The following is a 22486-nucleotide window of genomic DNA, read 5'->3' as shown; positions in this document are numbered from 1 at the left end:
TGTCACAGTGGACGAGTGGAAAAACATGACGCAGTGTACAGAGAAAGCTTCACCAAATTACAAACAAGTCTTAAAAAAGTTACAGTTGTCTCTGAGTAAACAAGGCTCTCACTGCAAGCTGCAGGTGTTGCTCCAATGCCCCTTACAAAGAGGATGGTAAAACTAGGAAGGGCTTCAGCCAGAAATGCTGTGCAGATAAACAAGGGATGTCTGGCTGCTCCCAGAGCAGCAACCAGTTGGCTCAAGATGAGTCCAAGAGCTGTGGGAGCAGATCCCCTGCTCTGGGTGAGCTGGGAGCAGGATGCTATGAAACCCCTTGGTTTTGTCAAACCCAAAGCTGTGCTCAGACCTTCAGCCCAGTCCAAACAAACGTTTGCTGCCCAAAATCACCTCTGGAAGGAGTGGCTGTGACTGGCTCTGTCTTTGGCACTGTAATCTTGTTCAGTGCCAAACCCTGTCATACATGGAGCTGGGCTTGACCCTGCCATCACTTACCCTGAAGCTGCATTTAGCTGCTGCAGGCCTGTAAATGCTGCTGTCCCTGAAAACACCCCCTGGATGCCCAGCTTGTAACAGCCAGGTATGGAACAAGATCTGCAATGGGGCTGAGCTTGTCACTACAAACAATGCCAAAGGCTGCTCTAGCCCAAAAAAAGGGCAGATTTGACTGCACTGGAAAGCTTGGGTGGAGCTGTTTTAGTCAATTAATGAAATGAAGACAGGAACTACAGTTTTAAATGTATTTTCTACCTGGTAAATGAACAAATAATTCTGTGATTAGAGCAAAGTAGGAGCACACTTCCTCAAACACAGACACCTCCTATACCTCTGGTGAAGGCCCTTCCTTACACCTTCTCCCTTCCATCAGAGTAAGCTGGCAAAACACACTTTGACAAGGTGCATGAGTCTCTGATTTGTTGAAGTCACTGAGAAGTCTTTAAAGCTTTGCTTTGGCAGATGTTTTGGCAATTGAAATCCAGCTCATCTGTAACTGTGTGCCCTTTTGCTTCAGTAAACAAATGGCTCAGGTGCAGAAATCATTCAAGTTAGCTGAGTTCCCTCTGGCATGGTTGAAAAACCTCATCTGTCTCCCTGTGAAAAATCAGTGTACAGGCACAGAGGAAAAGCCACTGAAAAATAACTAAGTTGGTTTTTTTTCCCTTTATTTCCTTTATAACTGAAGGTTTTGTGAGAAGATCTGTGAGTATTTTAAAATGTGTTAGGGAGCTGAAGGGAGTACACAGAATAGAGGGCTGGGAAAGGTTTGCTACTACCTAGGAAATGGAGAAGCTCTGACCTGCAAAGCAAGCATTTTCTTTGCTTCATGGGGCAGAGTTGAGAGATGAGGAGGTGAGGGTTCAGTGGTTTGGCATTTTAACTGGAGGTTCTTCCAACCTACCAAGGTTTTGTAGGTTAGTCAGCAACTGGAGAATTGTTTCTCAGAGCTTGGGGGGGAGGGATGGTAACACAGGAGAAGAAAGGAAAATGGGTCATACTTTTCCATTTTAGGTTTATAAACTCAGACTCTACCTCCTGCACTGTGGGGTAGAGTTTGAGTTTATAAAGCTCCCACAAAAAATAATCAAATACCCCACTCCTTTGCTAACCGGTTTCTTTTAAAACCTCTAAAGTTACACTTCCTAAACAGTAATCATTTGGGGGAGGATAATGTTTTCTTGCTGGTCCTTATTACTACTACTGCCCCTTGCCTTGCTCTGTCCACTGATTAAAGCATAGACTAAAAGCTTTCCAAGCCAATCTCAATCCTCCTGTGTGCTTGCCTGTTGCTGGGAGAAGGGATTTCTACTCGATGCAGTTGATTTTCAATCATCCTTTCTCCCCACACTGAGGCTGGGCAACGTGACATTGGTGTAGTGCCACCAGCACGGTGCCTAGGCCAGGAGCCAAGGCAATGAACAGCCTGCTAATTAATTGTTCACATTTCTCTCCAGACCCCCTCCCCAGAACAAACACTGTGGAAACAGGCAGCAGCCGTTTCTACGCAGCCCTCTGGAAATTTGAAGCAAAAGTGGTTTACTGCCCGTGTTATGGTTTTACAGGGATGGCAGTATGGACTTCTGGTTGCATGAAAGAAAATTGATTTGCTTTGATATGGGAAAAAAAAAATTACTGAAAGTAATCTGAGCTTGATGCATCCATTTCTACCCATCCAAAAAAACCCAACAACAGCAAAAAAAGCAGTGTCTATGATGCTGCCTGTAGTCAGTGAAGAAATAGAGACCTAATTTCTAGACGGAATTAATGTTCAAAACACTGACACCAAGCAACTACTATAGATACTGTTTCTGGTAAAGCTGTGTATATATTCCTTTTCAGCTCTGAGGCAGGTAATACTCAGAGCTGGTGGAGTTTGTGCATCTTGCACCCTTTTTTGCATCTGTATACTTGTGTGTCTTTATTTACGTATATAAATAAGTTAAGAGATTATTTACATCACTGTACAGAATAGATCTAAACTCAGTTATCAAAATGCATACACCTGCCAGTGGATTTAGCCTGTTAACACTTTGCGTTTCATCTTCAAAGCGCCGAACAAACATTAATTATTTACCCAGGCAACTTCCCACTCACCAAAAGGATTAAGAATAACAGGCAGGGTAAGGGATGGAGCTGAGGGAGTGCAGTGTGTTCATAAAAAGGCAGCTTATTGTGTATCTCTCTCCTGCCACGAGCACTGTAGATTTATGCCTTTATAAACTCTGCAGTCCAAGTGTAGGAGTAACCTTTGTTAACACCAACTTGGCAAAATGGGAAATCCTCATTCAAAAGCAAATGATCCGCTCTTCATTTTCAAAAGCCTTGGCCTCTTCTTGGCTTATCAGGTTCCCATTCAAGCTGGAAGAGCACAACAAAAGGGATGTGAGTGAAAGTAAGGCAGTGACTGTTGCCCATCTCCTATTTTTCCAAGGCTTTGGTGCAGAGGTTTGCAATGCCACATGGGCTGCATGCTTCTCAACTGGGAATGGGTGTTAGGATACAGCACTGCTGTTCCCACTGCACATCAGAGGAACAAGGCTTCTCCCTCAGAAATAAAACCTCAACACACACCTAAGCTCCAGTAGCTGAACCTGGCATTGGAAACCCAGCTGTTTTCATTTTAGCAAGCAGCACACAGCTGACAAAGGTTCTTATTGTGCAGTGGGTTGGTTTAAAGGCATTTAAAGTCTCCAGAGCATTTTGTGTCTTCCATGACAACATGGGAAGAAAATTCAGTGAAGTACTCAGGCATTATTAATGTGAAATGACCAATAACAAAATTTTCAATCCTGGCTACGTAAAGATAATCTACATTGATACTTACACCCCTGAAAATGAGCAGCCTGGTTAAGTGCTGCTCTCAGGAATGTTGAAATCCATCAAACCATTCAGATTTATGAAACTGCTTTGGTTAATGAATGTCTCTGAACATTCAGGCCAGAATCAAAAGACAGATTTCAGTCTGAAGATTCAGAATGATCTAAGGGGGAACTGATGCCTCTTCTATAGACAAAAGCTGACAGTGGCTTTTGAAAAAAGTACCTCTTCCACATCTCCAGGGAACACACTAGTCAGACAGTGAGTCATTGTCTTTCTAAGCAAGAATTCAGTGTCCTTTCACTAAAACAAATACTTATATTTAAAAATAAATTTCATGTTCAATAATAAAGCAGCAGTGCTAAAACCAGCTCAGTTCTATTGACTCCTGAGCTCCCTGAGGTGAGGGGAGGAATGTGGTATTTGGCTTTCTGCCTTAAAATGTGGGACTATGTGATGCCCACCTAATCTACAACAAACAAATCCTACAAAAAGTTAATCTCCTTGTAGCTTAGCACTTTCAGTATGTTTGGAGCACTGCCCAAAAAAATCCAAGCACAAATTCTGTGAACCAGACTAGTAATGCTGATTAAAGGTAACTATCTCCTGTTTGTTTGGCATTTAGGTCCTGAAAAGCATGAACATGTTCATGTTTAAAAGATAAGAAGTTTTAAAATAAAAACAACAAGAAAAACTTGGTCTATAAATTCAGGCCCTGATTCTGCAAATACACACGTTCTGCCTGTCAGTGGTACAGACAGATGTGAACCAGGAAAACTGCCTGACATTCAGAACACACAAGGAAATATTTCAGTGGCAGTGGCTTTTTCCCTGTTTGAAATCCACAGCTGGAACTACAACCCCTGCCTCACATAAACTTGCTCTGAATATTTTAGGCTGGGAAGTAGTAAGGCCAGTAGGGTTTTAAAGGGAAAGAAAGTTCACAAAGTGAGCCTTTGACAAAGGGACCTTTACCAGATTTCTTGAATAGTCGTGTTCTCCTTGAGAGCTTCACTGAGGCACTTCACCCCTTTGGCTGTAATTTGATTCTGGATAAGCCTAAAAAAAAAAAAAGCATTTCAAATCAATCTAACATGAGAACTATTTTGCAACACATGCAGAATCTACACTCAGCTTGATATCAAGGAGAAAAGCTGTCTGCCACAAGAAAATGACTGTGATTTTATCTGTAAGAATGGTACACAGTATTGGTCAAATGCCCCACCTGCACTTTCAGAAACAGAGCTCAGAGTATTAATCTTTTCCTTTTAATCTTGCATGTGGTTGCATTCTGGAGATACTGAGCAATTTTAATTACACAGCTGACAAATTTCTGCTATGAACTGTTCACTAGTGGTATGGGATTGTGGTATTTGGACTGAGACAGACAAACTTCTCAGCTCTGCTTTCTTACTAAGAAGACTGTGAGACATTTTTAAGTGATGTACAGGAAATTCTGGAGGTCAGACCCTGTGCAGGCCTAGTGTTTTAGTAGTTATGATCTAGAAGCTGTCAAATCCTCCAGTCTTGCTTATCAGACCAACAAGATCTTTGAAAAATAAAGCACTGGTTTTGACTCTGGTATGAGCAGGTGCAAGTCTCAGTGAAGCCAACTTACCAGCTATAAATTATGTCTCATCTGAGCTTAGGGAAGAAAAAAAGCATACATAATATCCTCAAGTAGTGAAACTGATGAAGCACTAGGTAACTCTTATTAACCACTGTAGACCATCCCACTAGCTAAAGATGAACAAAGGCAACTCAACTGCATGAGTATAAAAATACTCATCAGCCTAGCTTAATTCAATAATCACCTTTCAGTCTGCCATGGTGAGCCCCATAGCTGTACCATTCCATGTGACTGGTTGCATGAATCCCTCAGGATTCAGGATGAGGCTGAACATTGGAGTGTATTGAACAGTCTCTTAGGAAGGGAGGGAAGGAGGCATTCCCATTAAAGGAGTTTCTACATTTGGTATAGGAATCAAAATGCAAAGGGATCCAGTAGAATCTTTCAGCTACTGAAGGAAGAAAGACTTAAACTCAACCTCAAGTTCAACTATCTATATAGGTCACTGCCTTTTGGAGGTATCCATTGGTGTAATCACAAAGTAGGATATAAATTTGCCCACTGGCAGACACCCTTGGACAATACTGAGCCATGACAAAGACTTTCACCTCGATTACTATGCCTGCTTTGGCTGGGCTAAGTTTTATTATGAATTCAACCCAAACTGCTCAGTGAATTAGATCTGCAGCTGCACACAAAGAAATCAAGCATTTCCCCCACTGCCTTTTCATTTTCAGGATGATGGGCACCACAGCTTCTGCTGCTTTCAAAAGAGGCTACAAGTACTTGGCACCCACGAGAGCCAGCACGCTTCCTAAGGGGCTGGAACTAGGATTAATACAGGGAGAGGCTCGTGTGTGGTCAGCCAAGTCTTTGTAAAGCATGTGAAGGGACTCCATGTCTGACATTGCCTTGATCACTTGAGATGAATGGATGGCTATTTTTTTACAGCTCGCATCTGCCCAGCCCCATCCACTGGCAACATCTGGATTAGAAAAGCCAACACTGCTTTTCTTAGAAGTGTAAAAGGTCTCACTGTGATTGCTAGAAATAATCCCTGGTTTCCTGGGGATTGATGCCTTGGAGAAGCATGTCTTACATCAGTGTATTGCTAGCCTGAAAAGAAAGCATTGGGCAAATGCAACGTATTTAAGTGTCTGTCATGTAGGTTCTTGGTTGAAGAGTTACTTTCATAGCATGATGATAAACAGAAAGAATTGTAATAACCTTATTCTATTCTAGCTGTCTGCTTGGGGTTGTTTTTTGTTTTGTTTTTTAAACTTTTGGTTTTGAGGCCAATACTGTTCCCCTAACGAGAGATGAAATCAATCATTAATTTGAAAGTTACCAGAAACAGCTTGAACTTTTCCCCGTACGAAAGCAGGTTCCGAATGCTAGACAGCAGCTTTATTAACTTCCCATTAGAACTGTCTACAAGCAGTCAGCTGCATCCAGACCATGCACAGAAGCTGTTACTGTGACCTACATAGACTTGGAAGGTGAAGCTTTAATGTAGTGCCTGCCAAAGAGCTTGTGCCACTGTGGAATGTAACTCACCATAAATGCACCAGTTTCTTGTTGACCTTCAGCATCTCTGCAAAACTCATTGCTGCCTCATCATCCAGCTCATTTTTAGTCAACCTAAGTGGGAGAGAAAATGTTCGCTTAGGATGTTGACATTATTCTTCTGCCCCCTGCTTTTTCAGCTTGTCTGTGACTTAGCTTTAGACAGCCAAAGGGGCATGTGCTGTTCCTGCCCTCAGCATTTGTAAAGGCTGGACACAAAGAGATATTGAAGAGAAGCCCTGGAGGTAAAAGAGACAAAGAGTATCAGACCTTTATTTCTCTGAGCAATGTTCTAGTGATACTTTCTGATGATGCTTTAGTGTCTAAAAGGTGGATGAGGTGTAGTGGGAAAAGGTACAGACAACACTGAAGAGGTGCAAAAACTGAGGACAAAGAACTTGACTTCAGATGATGGAAAAGAGAGAAGATGGGAAAGCAAGATGGAAGGAGCAGAGCAAGGCATGACACTAGGTCATTGGAATGTATCCCAAAGGACACGCACTGCTGATCCATTCTTCCAAAGGGACATGTTATAGCTTGCTGATAGTGAAACAATAGGGGATAAGGGGAGGGAGAGAAGGAAGAGGGGAGAGTAGGAAGGGCAATGGGATTGGAGGAAATACAACAGCATTTTGCTCTGGAAAAGGAAGCAGAGGAGAAAGAGACCACACTGTCAATTACCAAAATATCCTCACAGAGTTGTTGTGTTGCATGGCTTCAGCAATACTTTTGCCTCCCTCTGTCGTGATGCCATTGAATGCGAGACTGTGAAGTAAAGACACAAATGTCTAAGAAAAGCAGCACCACTTGGCTCTCCCACTGCCAAATACAAGGCAATATCCTGGACAATCTGCTTCCCAGTTGTACAGCTCAGCATTTCCGTGTTTCATAGGTTCACACACTTCACAAACCACTGAGCCCTTACAACTTCTATAAGTGAGAGCAGTTCACAGGCTACAGCCTGAGTGCAGGTCTAACATACAGTCCACAAGGTTTGCTGTCAGTGAGTTGTGCTCTTGGGGCTGACAGCAGAGTTGCACCCCATAATTTTGAGAGTTGAGGCTTTTAACAAGGACAAAGAGTTGTGCTTAGCAGTACACAGGTTTTTACATGCATTTATCATCCCTGTATGAACTGGGCACTTTGTCCTTTAAGTCCTTAAGGCATCCAAATACCTCATTCTTCTTCCAAATACAACACCTTCAGTTGTATATAGAGAGATGAGCTTGTAAATGCTTTCCATTGCAAACCAAAACCATTTCTTAGTCTGCCCTTCATTCTTTGAATAGACAATGGCAAAATCATTCAGTTAAAGTTAAGCTCTGGGCTTTCAGAGTTCAAAAAGCATCTCCCTCCTCAAAATAATGCAAGGCCTCAAAAAAGGTAAGAATGGGGAACCAAATAAAGCAATGGCACAAGTATGTATTGGCATGAGTGCCTCCTAGCTTCAGCTCAAACTGGATGTTCTCAGTCCATCACAACTGGGCCTAAAAATGGCAAATAAACTGATGTAGTAGGGATTATCTTCCCTTGGTCTTCATGTAAAGCTACCACCGCTGCTAACTATGAATTCAAATCATGGAGGAGGATTAGCCAGTGGAAGATAAGAAACAAAACCAAGAGCAAGTACACTGCAGAGCAGAGGATTCACCTTGCACAAGTGCCAGCAAACTCGAGCTCAAGACAAGCACAGTTACTCCTCTTTATTTCTGCAGCCACATTCATCAGCATATTTGCTCTTGTCTGAGAATCCCTGAGCTCTGATTCAAGTTCAAAATGTTTTCTTTTGCAAAACGCAAGTCCGATGCGTCTGGATGGATTGTGCAATTTTGGGAAGATGGCTATTTCAGATGGCTTTTAAGTTTAAATATATCTAGGTCACTGCACCTGTACAGCTTTTAATTTTTAAGCTTGACTACCCACTTGGAGAAAAGAGGACAAGGCACCAGCTCTGAAATCCCTGGATCTGAAATGGCAGCAATAAACTCTCCAGAGATCCCCGAACTCCCAGAGTATTTCGGAAGAAACTAGTGCCATGTGCCACCTTGTGGGGAAACTAAGGAGCCTTGCCTGCTCCCTCTCCGTGGAGGCCAGTGGAACTGGGAGACAAATGGAAAGGGTCCCCATGAACCCAGTGCTCCAGCTGTGTGGAGGGACTCCAAAACATCTTTAAATCCCCAGCCAGCATTTGAAAGTCTAGCAGGGATGGGCTGTTTAACACTCCAGGTTTCTGCTGTGCTTCCAACCTCACCCATGCTTCCAGAAGGCTGGTTTGAGATCCAACCCTGAACTCCAGTAAGAATAACATCTCACTAGCACTGAATGTGTGGTGGTGTAGCTCCACTGGAGCACAGGATAAGCCCAAATGTAAGAATGTCCCAAACATATTATGGCCTAAAAAATACTTTGGTAAGAGCTGCTGCATTTTCTCAATAGAAACTGTTAATACTGAGCTCATTGGGAAACCAGTTCTGTCACAGCTGGTGCCTCCTTCTGCTAATGCTCCCAGATCAAAATGGCACCCACTGACCATGTGCCTTCACAAATGCCAGAACCCTTTGCAGCATGAGGGGAGGAGGTGTACACGGAGGAAAGGATGCCAGTCCTGTGGTATTTTTAACTTGCCTAAAGACTGCACAGAGCTCTTTGACAGAGTCTGGCCTCTTGCTTGCACCAGGGACCTCTTGGTTGCACAGTAAAGGCTGCAATACCAGATGGCATTCCAGGCCAACACTTGGTAGAAAGAGTCATTGCTTCACAGCAGGATGGAAAAGCCAGCACTACACTGAGCTGCCTGGCTCTGCCCGTGTTTTACCTCACATTCGTTAACCTGGGGTGGTTTCTCAGGGCCTCTGCAAATGCCTTTGCTCCTTCGTCTCCAACTTGGTTACCCCACATCCTAGTGAAGAGAGGAGAATAGGAAGTATCAGTTGTGCTGCCCTACTGACTCTTGGCAATGCATTCTCCCTGTTTCTCTCCCCTCCCCTCCTTCCTGATTACCTCACAGTCTTTCAGGCTTGTGAGAAGCCTGGCAGGTACCCTCCCCACTGAGGCAGGTGTGTTCCACACCCTGCACATGGCACCAGTAGCCTCTGCTGACTCACCAGTAGCCTCAGGCCACAGCACAGAAGGAGCTCTAGGAGACAGCCCCCTGCAGCAGGAGCTTTTGGGATCACCCTGCTGCACACTGGTAAGAAATAGTATTTCCAATGGCAAAATAACCCTTGATTACACAAAGGGTTACTTTGTGAGAGGAGATAACATGGTACATGCTGGAGAGATTTGATTGACATTTACCAGGAGTACCTGGTCAAATGCTTTCTATGCAGACGAACCACACTGAAATTTCACCCTGCATTATGAGGTTTGAAAACACCTCTGCTGAGATCTACGTTGGATTTTTTACAGGGATCCAGGCTTGATGACTCAGAGCCACACTCAGCTGATGGGTAATTAGTTGGCAGCTCTTTTAAAATCAATTGAGCTCTGTGGTGTCTAAGCACATGGACTTCCAGTAAGTTCCCCAGAATTTCCTTGTCCTTCAGAGCCAGTGCAGTTTACTATTTAAACAGTTCTGCCCAAGCTATCTTAAGTCCATTTGGAGTGATCATTTCCTCCACAGGAGAAAATATTTGTCCTTCACTGATATTACAGCAAGTACAGCACAGCAGACCCAGATATATGGAAGTGTGCAGGTTGCTCCCTGTATTTGTGAAATGCTGTAGAACAACAAAATTAAAGGCCAAAAATCTGATGGTACAAGTCTAATTTTCATGTTTCACGGATAGTGTGATTTTCAAATGGCCAAGCAGAGATTTTAATTCCATGTAATCAAGTACTAAATTTTAAGAAATGTGCTCTCCTGTAGAGTGAAAAAACTGGGATTTGCCAGAAGAGGCAGAAAAATAAATAAAATAAATCAAATCTAGCACCTTTGCTAAGAAAGAGAGCAGGAACTAAAGGTTTGGAGTACATTCAGGCCTCTCTCCAATAATATCTCTCTACAGTTAGGGACAGACTAAGAGAAAAAGATGATGTGAATTCATTTTTATTTTCCCAGCTCACAACTTTATCAGGATGTGATGCAGAAGGTTTGACAGTTGTAACAATGACACTCAATAACTAGGTGCAGTGCCAATTGTCATAAAACTACACAGACTTAAAAATAACCAAGTATCTCTAGAGGACCTGTGCTGCCATAAAGAAAGTGGCTAGCTTTACATACTGTCCTCTTGTTTATTTGTCTCTCCTTTAAAGTTCTGTCAGAACAGTGAAAAAGGAAAAAAACAGATGCTAACTGTTTAAACTAAACATTGTGTAAACTGAAGAACAACAAAGCAGCCCTCCTTTTCCATGGAAAAATGTGGCTATGTCTTTACACTCATTTGTTCTAATGCTGCTGTTTGAGGAGGGAAGGAATAGCAGGAGGAGAGAAGGTAAGCATGAAAAAAAAGGAATCTTAAGGGATTTACAGGTGCCTGGCCAAGATCAAGCCCTAAGTTCTGCTCCTTAGCACTGAACTTACCCAATTTCAAACATTGTCTTGCTCTTCTGGATGGCCTGGGCAAGGCACTTCCCTCCTTCACTCGTTATTTTGTTTGCTCCTATTCTGCATAAAATACATAAATTGATGAGGTGCATCACTTACAACTGTGCAGCTATCAGAACACCAGTTCAGAGAGCCACACAAGTACTTAAGGCTAATTAACTCTGGAGGCTACCTGCAGTTAGCAAAGATTAACCCAGAGTGAAAAAGTACTGTAGGCACTTGACCTTTGACTAAAAGACATAATTTTATGTTGTCTTTTGCATGTCAGCCCTCCAAATCAGAAGTATTGCAGTAGAGTCTTGGGTTTGGTGCTCAGTATGTTAGAAATGAGCTTTAAGAACTGATGATCCTCAGAGTAAGGAACCCAGTCTTGTTTTTAATATAATTCATAGGATCAGCAATTGCTACAGAGCTCATGAATTACAGGCAGCATGTTCCATGATGCCACAGGGAACAGAATATTCCTTTACTGTGTGTTTCCAGAGGAGATTGCAGCTCGTAAGCACAGACTGCAATAATTCCAAGTCTTTCTGTTGTAAGCACAGCTCTAGGCAGTGGCACAGGTCAGTGCAGCACTCACTCTCTGGCTGGCATTTTACACAAAGCCTTTTCTATTTTTGGCCTATGTGGATATCAAATGGCTGGAGTTCAAGGGAGAGATAATTGCATATAGATTGATTTAAAGAACAGACCAAACCCAAATCCCCCAAGTCACTGCATTTACATAAAACTGTCTTGTTTGGCTGACTTGGGCACATGAACATACACTCCTATTTCAAAATAATCTCTAGGGTTACCATGTAGCCTAAAAGCAACCATCTTTCAACAGGCTTTTTTTTGTTAAAGCTACATTTAATAAGCAAAGCACTGTCAAAGCAGTGAAAGAACCAAAGTGCTCATGGGTTTCTAAATATTTTAAGTAGGAAGAATGTGGCTAGAGTGGAGTTCCAAACCAAGTCAGTGGTACAGCAAGGACTAGAACCCAAGAGTCCCTGGCTGACAGTTCCTACATTCCCTCCAAAAGCTGATATTGCTGCAGTTACCTCTGGTTTCTGCTATGGTCACAATGAAACCATTGGTTAATGATCTACCTTTATGTCCAACCAATGTGCATGGCCAGACACTCTTATCTGGGGCAGTTCCAGGAATTAAAGGGAACAACTCACAAGTGAATTTGGGGAATTCTAGAGATGAGGTATGACACTAGCACAGCCTGACCCCAATGGCCCATAAAAGATCAGACACTAAAAAGCTTGGTACTAAATCCAAGGGAATTTGCCTGCTGGAAGCAGCAGCAAGGTCCATGCACAACTTAAGCCTCACTCAGGTGCTCACACTGGATTTAGCTAAAGAACAGGTCTCATGTACTCCTTTAACTCACTGCTATATTCCAGAAAAGACTATGGATTCAAGAGTTTCACCTGCTGCCATCCACTGCTAGACTACTGCAAAATAAATATACAACTGCAACCTAAAGCATATTTCATTCCAAATACAATTTTTTGTCCTTTTTTCTACTCTCTTCCCCTTTCAAGTTGCTTAACCTTAATTAGGACAATGCAGAAAGGAAAAAAAAATCCAACATACTTAACATATTCCAGGCTTGAACACTCTTCAATTAGTTTTGCAACATACTTGGCTCCAACATCAGTGATTTGGTTGTTGTATAAGCTTAAAGAAAAATCACATTGGTAAAAATAGGTTATTACTGCTGTTAAATATTTACAACCTGAATGTTTTATGATGCACACATAGCATCTATCTTTTCTGTATGGCTTTGTACATATTCACAGTTGCTTGTATTTCTGTTTTGATATATAATTCATATTGTGATGGGCTAGATAAAAAATATAAGGAGACCAGACTGCAAATCATGAATATTTATATAATTTTTTAAATAAATGTTCTCCACAAGCAAACAAAGCTTCCCTTTATTCTTGTGCTAGTACAGAAATAATATTGCCAGAAGATAAGTCAAAAGACAAAACACCATAATGTACTTTTGGTCTTTTAAAAGTCATAAAATCCCCTTGCAAATATTACTGAAGAGCAGATACCTGAGCAGTTGTACTTACATTAGGGCACTGGAGGAAAAAAAGCTATTCTTGGTATTCATGTTCACCTTTCAAAAAGTCATTTTTATGTAGCTACTTAACCAAGAGCAGAAAGTCAGAGCTAACGTGCCTTCCAGCTTCAACTTCATTAAGTAAGCTCTTGAAAGAAAGTGGTATCATGAACATGACACTTGAAACTGCATGTTCCTGACACTAGACTCTACCAAGCTGTATCTGCTTTGCATAGTTGAAATAAATCAGTTTACGGCAGAGAAAACAGCAGGCTATAACTGCACATACTCTCTCGCTTGCAGTCTATCCCTTCCACAGCAAGAAGGCTGTTGGTATAAAAATTAGCATGCTCACACAGTTCAGTAAGCTGACAGTGGTCCACACTGTGTCACAGAAGGGTTTGATGCCAGCAGGAGGCTGTGAGGGAGTGTGATGGGAGAGGAAGCTGTGGTCCTTGTCGCAGTGAACTGTTACAGGACCATTTCTGACACAAAAAGCTGCTTTGCTTAGATGAGGAGGTAAGTGTAGTTTCCACCCCACCTCTGCTGTGTCAGTACTGACAGCATTGGAGTTTTATTGTCTAGCATCACTGCTGAATGTTTTGCTCCCAACCTCGTACATACCCCAAGAAAGACACAATTCGGTACTTGGAGAGTTCTTCATACAAGATCCTTACACCGTGATCTGTGACCTGATTTACACTGAGCCTGGAAAGAAGGGAATGCAAAGTCTGAATCAACACATCTTACAAATGTTCATAACCCATGAGTTAACAAATAACTGGAGGCCTATGCATTTTCCTTTGATATTTTAACAGGTCCTTATTCCACATATTAAAAGCTGTTAAGGGAAATGTGAGCTCAGCTTCATGTGGCTCACTCCAAAACTGATTAAAATCAGAGAGCCCCAGATCTCCTAGGTAATGCCCTGGAAGCTGTCCACGGAACTGAGAACAATAAAATGTAGGAAGTCAGCCACCAGATAAACATCTCACCCTCCTCCTGTGCTTACTGTGATTTCAGGAAGAAAGTCTGCTTAACACCCCAGCAAAAGCAAGCTGTCCAAACTACTAGTCTTGCAATCCTCTTTCTGAGTCACAATCTTCTCTTGAAAGTCACAACACATTTAGGCTTCACCAAATAAAGGTTGTGAAAAGCCCTGGCCAGAAAACAGAACTGTGCTCCCATGGGTGTGCTAGATGTTTCTAATTTTATTGTCCCAGTCATACATGAAACAAATCAAGGTCAGTCATCGGCAGAATAAAAATGCGTCCTCTCACAGTTGTTTTGGGGTGGGGTTTTTGTTGTTGTTGCTTTGTTTTTTTGTTTTGTTTGGGTTTTTTTTTTTCTTCAAACTTTTTCACTTTCACTAAATGGACAGGTCCAAGTGAGGTATTCTAAATGCCATGAATCACATTTTCTGGATAAAGCTGTCCCTATGAAAACATTTTAACCACATTTAATTTGCACACAGGCTCAGTAGCTGAGGCTTTCCTGCTGAGAGTTCCTTATCACCAATAGCCTTCCTACCCTTTGCTAGTTAGCAACCTGGTCCCTTTGGAATGCACCAGCACACAGGAGAGATCAGCCAGCTTCTGCAGATCAGAACAGTCTGCTTCTTTGAAAGGGATGGGTAAGCTGTTGGAAACAACATTTCCTGACCTGCAGAAATTGCTCATTAGAAATAAAAGTTCCAACATCTGAAGATCCATAAAAACAAAAGGGCAACCTAAAAGAATGTTTTGGTGCTGGGGATGGTGTTAGGATCACACTGTGTATGGCACATGATCACGACAGGCACAGAGAATCAAAGACTGGCCTTTTCTTCTTTGTTTTGTCTTACATACTTATGCATTTTTCCCAGGAGTTTCCTTACTCCTTTCTCTTGGGAGGTCAGTCAATTTGCAAATAACTGGGAAAAAAACAAGAGTCACTGGCTTTGATTTATTCCTAAAGGAAAACAAGGCAAGGCACAGCCAAACAGGAGGAATAAATCCAGTTGTTAAAAAACAGATCTCATGAGGCTGAAGGAGCTTTAAAAAGGATATACATTAAGTTCCTGATTTTCTGCACCTAAATGTTTGGACAAATAAGATACAGCTACATGGTACAACCTCAAAGGGCTGGAGGTGAAACAATCTGGCCTGTGATGTTACAGGTGGAGTTAATTCTTCCTGTTCACACCAAGCCATGCCCTCCCTTCACATCACTCCAGGGAAATACCACATCCTTTCATGGATGTACATGATAGCTTTTGTCCTATAAAAGCCAGACATTTTGACAGGATACCAAAGCAAGAAATGCAAAGTTTCTGATCAAGGGTTACTGTGAATAGGAGATCCTCCCTTACCCCTTATGACCAAGGGCAGAGATGGCCTCAGGCAATTTTCAGATAATGGATGCCCTTATGTTTCTTTTTCCCTTAAACACCTTCTCTCATAAAAATCCTCTTCCAAGACAAAACAATTTGAGATGGAGCTGACTAAACCTACAGGTTTAAACAGTCTGTGCTTCTAAGAACTTCTTACCACTCTTTTCATTTCGGTTTCCAAACTCACAGCTTATCCCTACTCCTGTGACTAAATGAACAAAGATTTCAGAAGATCTGAAATATTAATTTCCAGCAGCACTAATCCTCATCTTTCTCCACTTGCGAGATCAATTCCTTCAGCCCACCAGTTTGTGGAATAAGTGAAGAGTACACAAGGAGCTGCTTATACACAGAGACTCCTACCTGATCACGGCAAGCTTGCTGAAACAAGGTTGCAGCTGTTTTATTCCATAGTCGTTGATGTTGTTGTTGTCTAAGTCCAGCGCCAGGCGCTTCTGGAAGTGGTGCACAACAAAGGAGATGGCGCTGCAGTCGGCAGAGCAGGCGTTGCAGTAGGCCAGCTTGATGTAGTTGGCGTGCATGCGGCGGGCTGCCATCCTCCCCACCTTCTCACTCTGTGTCTCGTACAGGCACCTCAGCATCCACACAAAGTTGGGCTGCACCTGCACCTGATTGTAGCTTTTAAGCCTGGATCGAGTGTAGCCTTTCAGTTTGGATTTCATGCTCTTCCCAAGGTATGTGATGAGTGTTTTTCTCTTCCTCTTAATGACTGCAGGCGAAACTAAATGTCTGAAGAGCTTCTGCCTGGGTCCAGAAAGTAGGCCACAAAGAAACATGTTGATAAAATTGAAGTGTTCTTTATTTTGGAAAGGATCCTCCCCTGATAGCTGTTTCTTCAACCAGGGGATACGAAGGCAAGTAGGCTGGGCAGTCTCCACGGAAGAACATTCATTGAAAAACTCAAGTAACTCCTTGGTACCCACCTTCTCCTCCATAACCAAGAACAAAGCTGTGAAAAAAGACTGAAGGGTTAAGTGCAAGAACTCATAAGTGGCCTGACTGTCACAGCCACTGTAACTTTTAACTGTCCTGAGAAAGCCCAATTGCAAATCTTCCTCAGAGATGTTTGCTGATGAGACTTCCTCCTGCTCAAAGATAAAGGAAGAGTTCTCCATCCCTCTGTATGCCATTTTACCCAAAGCTAGAAGACTTTCCTTTCTTGATTTGAACATCTCTGCTTGGCTCCTGACATTGCTCTTCAGCAAACTTGTTTTCACAGATCGGTTCAGGTGGACTTCAATCATGAGCAAAAATACATCTGTTAATGTAACAGAACTGTCTGGAAGCTCGTGGCTGTCAAACATGGAGTGGAAGTGCTCGAAGCATTTAAAGATAATCCAGCAAAATAAAGGCACTGAACACAAACTGCAGAGATTTGGGTTAGCTTCCAACTGGTTTGATACCAGTGCTCGTTGCCTCTCGTCTTTGAAAAACATAGCTGTGTATTCCTTCAGGTTATTCCTGGAGAAACCGCGAAGCAACACTTTCTTCCTAATAATGTTTTTTTGGATCTCAGTTCCTGTCCTGGCAGTAAGAATTTTCTTGGATCCCTTAAGCAGCTTTCCTCTGAGAAGGCTTACAAGCAGTGCCAGGGGGTGAGTGGGTTCATTGGGTGAGCATATCTCAGGTAGGCTGCTGAGATCAAAGCTGGAATAGATCTCATCAAAGCCATCAAAAGTGAAAAGAACTGTATGAGGGAACTGCAAGATGTGATGGAACACTTCTGTGGGGTCCTGGTCTGGGTAGCAATTATACTTGAAGAGCAGGTCTTTCAAACATATGGCTTCATCTTCCTTGAAGCAGCTAAACATCCTACACCGAAAACAGAAGAAAAACTTGGCCCCTATGTCCAATTCTTTTCTGGCCCAAAGGTTTTGTATCTTTTGCAGCAAGATGGATTTTCCAATTCCTGCATCACCGTAGACATAAACAGTCTCTCCATCTTCATTAATTAGCCCAACTGCATCATCAAAAAGGGCTTCTAATTGACCCACCTGGCCAAGACTCTCATTGGTAAAACTGACCAGCTCCATAATACTGTTGGAGTAGATTTCTTCAAGCAGCATCTCCTCCTTCTGAGCGTACAACATAACAAACTTGGAGTCCCGTCCCAGTTCATGTCTGAGTTTCTGGCAATACCTGCTAACTAAAAAGACATTGAATTATCATTAAAGAGACTGTTACTTAAAAACCTATGTATACAATGACCCACCTCTTTGGGAACTCAGAGAGGGTAGTACACAAAAGTAATTCTAATGTGAAAAGAGTTCTTTGGCAGATTAATTCTATTTGTGCTGCCATCATCACTCACTTGGGAAATTCAGGTGCTAAAGAAACTCAGGTGCTAAGAGCCACCACTTCCTCAAAGCCAGTACTGATGCTGCGTTGGTTTAAGGGGCTGATATCCTTCAGCTGAAACTCAAAGCCAAGCCCCTGACCCTTTGTTAAAGGCTGCTTAACTCTCTGCAAAGGCTTGTTAGAGTTGTTGGTCACTGATTTCACTGTATTTACCTGCAGTTCTATCAGTTAGGTGGTTATTCTTTCCTAACTTCTTTAGTAATTTATATTATTACAAATAGAAGCCATGCATTTTAGAAACCAAGTACCAGGCACTCCCAAAGATTTTTTTAAGATGACAGCAAAAAAGAGAATCTCAGTTATTGTGCAACATTGGCTTGTGTTTTTCAACAGGAACTTTGCTTCAGATGGGCACGAAGTAATTTTTATGTATTATGGAAGAACCTGTCCAGAGGAAATAATTTCTGCAATACTTAATCTCTGATTTTTAGGGTTGCTAAAATCATCATTTAGGATGACAGAAAAATTCTGGTAGGAAGGGCCTTCAGAAGGTCTAGCCCTACCTCCTGCTGAGAACAGGATCATTTCTGACATCAGATGAGGTTACTCAGGGCTTTGTCTAGTTGGATCTTGAAAACCCCCAAGCATGGAGATTGCACAGCCTCCCTGGCCAATCTGCCTCATTGCTTGACTCTTCTCATCATGAAATACTGGTTAGTCCATGGCCAAAACATCAGAGTGATGCTAATAACTTGTAGTAGAGGTCTAGAAAATACTAGAGCTGGCACAAGGTGGTTCTGCCACTGTATTACATACACACAAACAAATGCAGAAAGAGCTTGGGTTTAACAAAAGAGGATGTAATTTATCAACAACACCTTTGTATTATACAGTGTGCCTTTTAATTTGGCTACCACTGCTAGCAAGCACACAGTTATTTCCCCTGGCTGTGCCCGCCTGAACTCTTACTCTCCTGCCACCTGGTTGGAGCTTCCTACACAGCAGGGCAGCTCTAAGGGAAGGGATAGAGATGCATGACCTTACCTGGATCTGTATTTACCACAGGTTTACTACAAATATTCTCTGAAGCCTTGTAGCCTATTTCATCCAGCCAGGGCTGAAGTTCATAGTAAGCATCAGTGACTTTCTGCAGGACATAGACAAAATACTCCGAAACTTCTTCTCCCTTGCTTTGAACCAAGTCTAGAATTTTGCGAACCTGAAGGAACACCACAGGAAAGATCATTGATACACAGCATTTTATCACAGTAATGCTTGTCAACCACTTTAGGATCCTTTCTGGACTGGAGCAGGGGGCCAAAATCAAAACTGGTGCTTCAAAAAGGTGAAATGAAAATCCAGCTTTGAACAGGATCCATCACAAAACTCAACTGCCTTTTGTGTTTGAATGGTGTGAGAGAGTTGGTTCTGCAAGTTAAGGTCTGAACTTGTAGGTCAATCACACTAATGACAAACAAAATGAATAAATACCACTCCTCAAGAGGGAACCCAAAGGATTTCCTCAGCTTGGCTAGAGAGTGTATGTTAAACCCTCTGCTGTTTAAAATTAAAATAAAGGTGGTTTCTCAGTGCCCTAAATTCACTGTCTGTTTTGTAAATATTCCAGTCACATTTGGATTTACCTCAGGATCCAGCCAGGTCCAGAGCAGGATAGGGTGAATCCCTCCCTGGAACTTAATGCTGAGCCAAAACCCTACAACTTTTCCTTCCAACACAGCAACTCAATTCTCCAGGCTCTCTCTGTACAATGGCCCCATTGCCTGCAGTTATTACCAAAACTAATGGCTACCAGGCAGTGGCTGGAGCAGTTCACAACAACGTGTCACCTCCACAGGCAAGGCAGAGGGTGATCTCTGTGCATCAGTACAAGGCAGTCCTTACAAGTACAAAACCCTCTGCAGGACAGAGCAATCATCCAGGGGCACATTTTGAATGTCAGGATCTCCTTGCTAGAAATGAATGAAGAATGCAGTTCTAAACCAGACAAAGGGTTTCCAGAGACTCTGGTCTCTTGTGAGCTCAAATCAGGGTGATGTACATGCAGCACAACAAACACATGGAGCTTTTTCTGGCAATTTGTATGCTCTAAAAAGCAATTTTATGCCTTCCAGAGAAGCTCCCACAGAGTCCACTTCACTTACACTACCGTGGCCTGCTCTCTGTCTCTGCTTAGACTCCTGATGCATGGCCTCCCCCTCAGCTTTGGTACAACAACCATGCATATTATGCTGAACAATAAGAAATTGAGATAATCATACAGTGTGCATTTATTCAGCTTTGACCCTACACACAGTGTGAGCACTGTGTTACCATTTCAACATGCCAGCAAGAATGATTATTTTATGAAAATCTGCACTGTTGGTGAAGTCCAAGGCCTTTGAATTTTTTATGGTTTGCCTGCCCCTAACTGTGACAGGCTTCTGAAGCTGCCTGATTGGTTGGTCTGGGAAACAATCTCCTCAGCTCTTTCAAGTTATGATGCAAAGACCAACTGTGTACATGGTAATTTTCTCCTAACAAAACGAAATAATTTTTGCTGCTGATGTCCAAAGATGAATTAAAACCCCAAATATGCCAGGGTACATCAATTTTCCATAGAAACATTTACAACATACATAGGTCTTTAAAGAGAAAGGAAGGTGTTCATGCAGACAACAAACAATCATTAACTTCTAACACAACATTTCATTTCTGTCTCTCCTAAAGCAGGATGATCTGCCCCACAGCATCCTAAAGCAGATTTTCCTTGCTGTACTCTAACAACCATGTGGCCACCACTTTATCAGAGGACAAAGCTGCAGCTGGGAGGGACAGAACAGCAATTATCACCCTGCTAAATTCTTACAGCTGCCAACGGGCATAACCAGCAGTGCCAGCCCTGCTGGAAAAGGATGGAGACACTCATCCAGGAAGAATGGGGTGGGAAAACTCCAAAACAACAAAGATTAGAAAACACACTAGATGTAAAATTGTCAGATGAACCCTTAAAATCTCGTGATAAACTGAAAGCAATCAAAAGCTTTGCTGGCTAGAGAAAAAAATATATATATACCTTATCTGCTTGAGTAGGAAACTGGACAACTATCTCTGCATCTTCAGTGGAGAAGTAGTCGTTCTTAATCAAGTTATCAATCAAACACTGCGTGTTTCGGATCCGACCGACCAGAAGCTCTCGGTGAACCTTCAGCAAGGCAATGAAGGACTGAGGGCTTGCTCCTGGAGGTTTTTTCACAGAAATGTCCACGTTAGCACAAAGCTGGCCTTCCATAGTTGAGATACCAAGAAGCTGCTCCACCAAGCCTCATCTTTGAAAAACTGACCATTTGTAGTGACAGGTCAGCTTGGATTTAACTTCAGGCAAACATGAAATCTGTCCGTATCACTGAGCCTGCAAAAAGTAATTGAACAGAACCTTAGTTTAAACATCATTTTATGCAAATACATCCTTCCATTAGACATCACAGAATACTCCCAAACTCTATGTAGTATCATGGCCAACTTTTTAATAACATTTCTTCCTCAGGTACTTCCACTTTTTTGTTCAGGTTTTGAAAAATAAAATATCTACAACAGGCAGTCTCCTTCCTGTACCAGTATTTTACTCTAGCTTGCCTCAAACACCACCACTGGCATCAGCTTTATTAACTGCCTGTTCCTAGTGCATAATTTAATATTTTTTATTACCTTTTCATGTTTCAGTAGACAAACCAGGGCATCTGTCCAAACATAATCTGGACAAGAAAATAAATGGAATAAAATTATACTTCATAGCAATTAATTTTGTAGGAGGAACTAATTTATAGTAGCAATTCACTCTGCTTTTTCGTTGTTACAACAAGAGACTGTATAAAGTGCTGCAAATATCTGTTCCTGCAAGCAAGGCATTGTGAACTCTGAGACAGTTTTAGCTAAACTAAGGAAAAGAGTTTAGCTTCAGGACATCAGGTTCACCAACACCAGGAGGGATGTTATTTTGAAGTCATGCTCTTTAGCATGAATGTTCTCTCCTTGTCTGCAAATGTATGTATGCACAGTGTATGCACTTGTTCTCTAGACCACCTCTTGGGAGCTCTTTTTAGATGTCCATTTACTCCTATTTTTCTCTACAAGGCATAAAGCAAGAGGAATCAGCATCAGACTGCTCTCTATTGTATTACTAAAGCAGGTCTTCTTGTAATTGTAGTTAATGTGCCCACCACAGTAGGCATGAAGTTATATTGTAATTACAATTCAACAATAAGTTCATTTAGGTACTATTTAGGTACAAATTTGCACATACTATTTCCCATGCAGGAAGCTAATTTTTTGCCAGATCACAACTGAATCATCTCCACACAGACAATGAGAATCTGCAAGATCAACACAAACAACTGACAACCCCCAGTACCAGTTAAAACACTTGTTTTTTCAGCAAGTCAAGGGATATCGGGAAGAATGTTCTTAGATTCTGATTACAGTCATATCAACAAAACCAAAAGATAAAACCCTTCAACAATTCTGTAAATGTGCCAACTCTGCTGCTACAAAATTCTCGTAATTTCCCAAGACATTTGCAGTGATGGTAAACTTCTCCAAATGCTCCCCCAGCACTCCCCTGTCAAGCCCTGCCAGCTCACAGATTATTCTAAGTGACCTGCTACGGGAACAATCTCACTTTTACGGGTTTTCTATATCAGAAGCTGCTGTCTGCATCAGTGAAGCTTCTCCTGC

At 42.1% G+C, this 22486-nt stretch overlaps 1 protein-coding gene across 3 annotated transcripts; it reads right to left on the bottom strand.

The window, feature by feature from the left end:
- NOD1 (nucleotide binding oligomerization domain containing 1) lies at positions 1-21601 on the bottom strand. 3 transcript variants are annotated; one of them, XM_083869979.1, is made up of 11 exons: positions 20829-21600; positions 18800-18974; positions 15800-17603; positions 13690-13773; positions 12588-12671; positions 10977-11060; positions 9267-9350; positions 7133-7216; positions 6443-6526; positions 4291-4374; positions 1-2856 (listed from the first exon to the last, which is right to left on the bottom strand). In XM_083869979.1, the coding sequence occupies exons 1-11, from the start codon at positions 21042-21044 to the stop codon at positions 2784-2786; spliced, it is 2856 nt and encodes a 951-aa protein (XP_083726105.1). In that variant the 5' UTR covers positions 21045-21600; the 3' UTR covers positions 1-2783. The 3 variants fall into 3 exon arrangements, 2 of the variants coding, with proteins under 2 accessions (XP_083726105.1, XP_083726106.1); XM_083869980.1 differs by lacking the exons at positions 1-2856; positions 4291-4374 and having other exon boundaries at positions 6509-6690; positions 20829-21601; XR_014590964.1 differs by lacking the exons at positions 1-2856; positions 4291-4374; positions 6443-6526; positions 7133-7216 and having other exon boundaries at positions 10977-11055; positions 20829-21601.
- Positions 21602-22486: the final 885 nt, after the last annotated feature.

The sequence above is a fragment of the Zosterops lateralis genome (genome assembly GCF_965231275.1).
Source record: "Zosterops lateralis genome assembly, chromosome: 1".
Classification (NCBI taxonomy): Eukaryota; Metazoa; Chordata; class Aves; order Passeriformes; family Zosteropidae; genus Zosterops; species Zosterops lateralis.
The sequence above is the reverse complement of the archived record's forward strand: the minus strand, read 5'-3'. Positions and strand labels throughout refer to the sequence as shown.

Excerpts from the sequence above, each read along its gene's own strand:
- NOD1 (XM_083869979.1), bottom strand. The coding sequence starts at position 21,044 with ATGGAAGGCCAGCTTTGTGCTAACGTGGACATTTCTGTGAAAAAACCT. Across the intron at positions 17,604-18,799 it reads TGTGGTAAATACAGATCCAG|TTAGCAGGTATTGCCAGAAA; the intron begins GTAAGGTCATGC and ends ATGTCTTTTTAG. Across the intron at positions 13,774-15,799 it reads AGCAAGCTTGCCGTGATCAG|GCTCAGTGTAAATCAGGTCA; the intron begins GTAGGAGTCTCT and ends CCTTCTTTCCAG.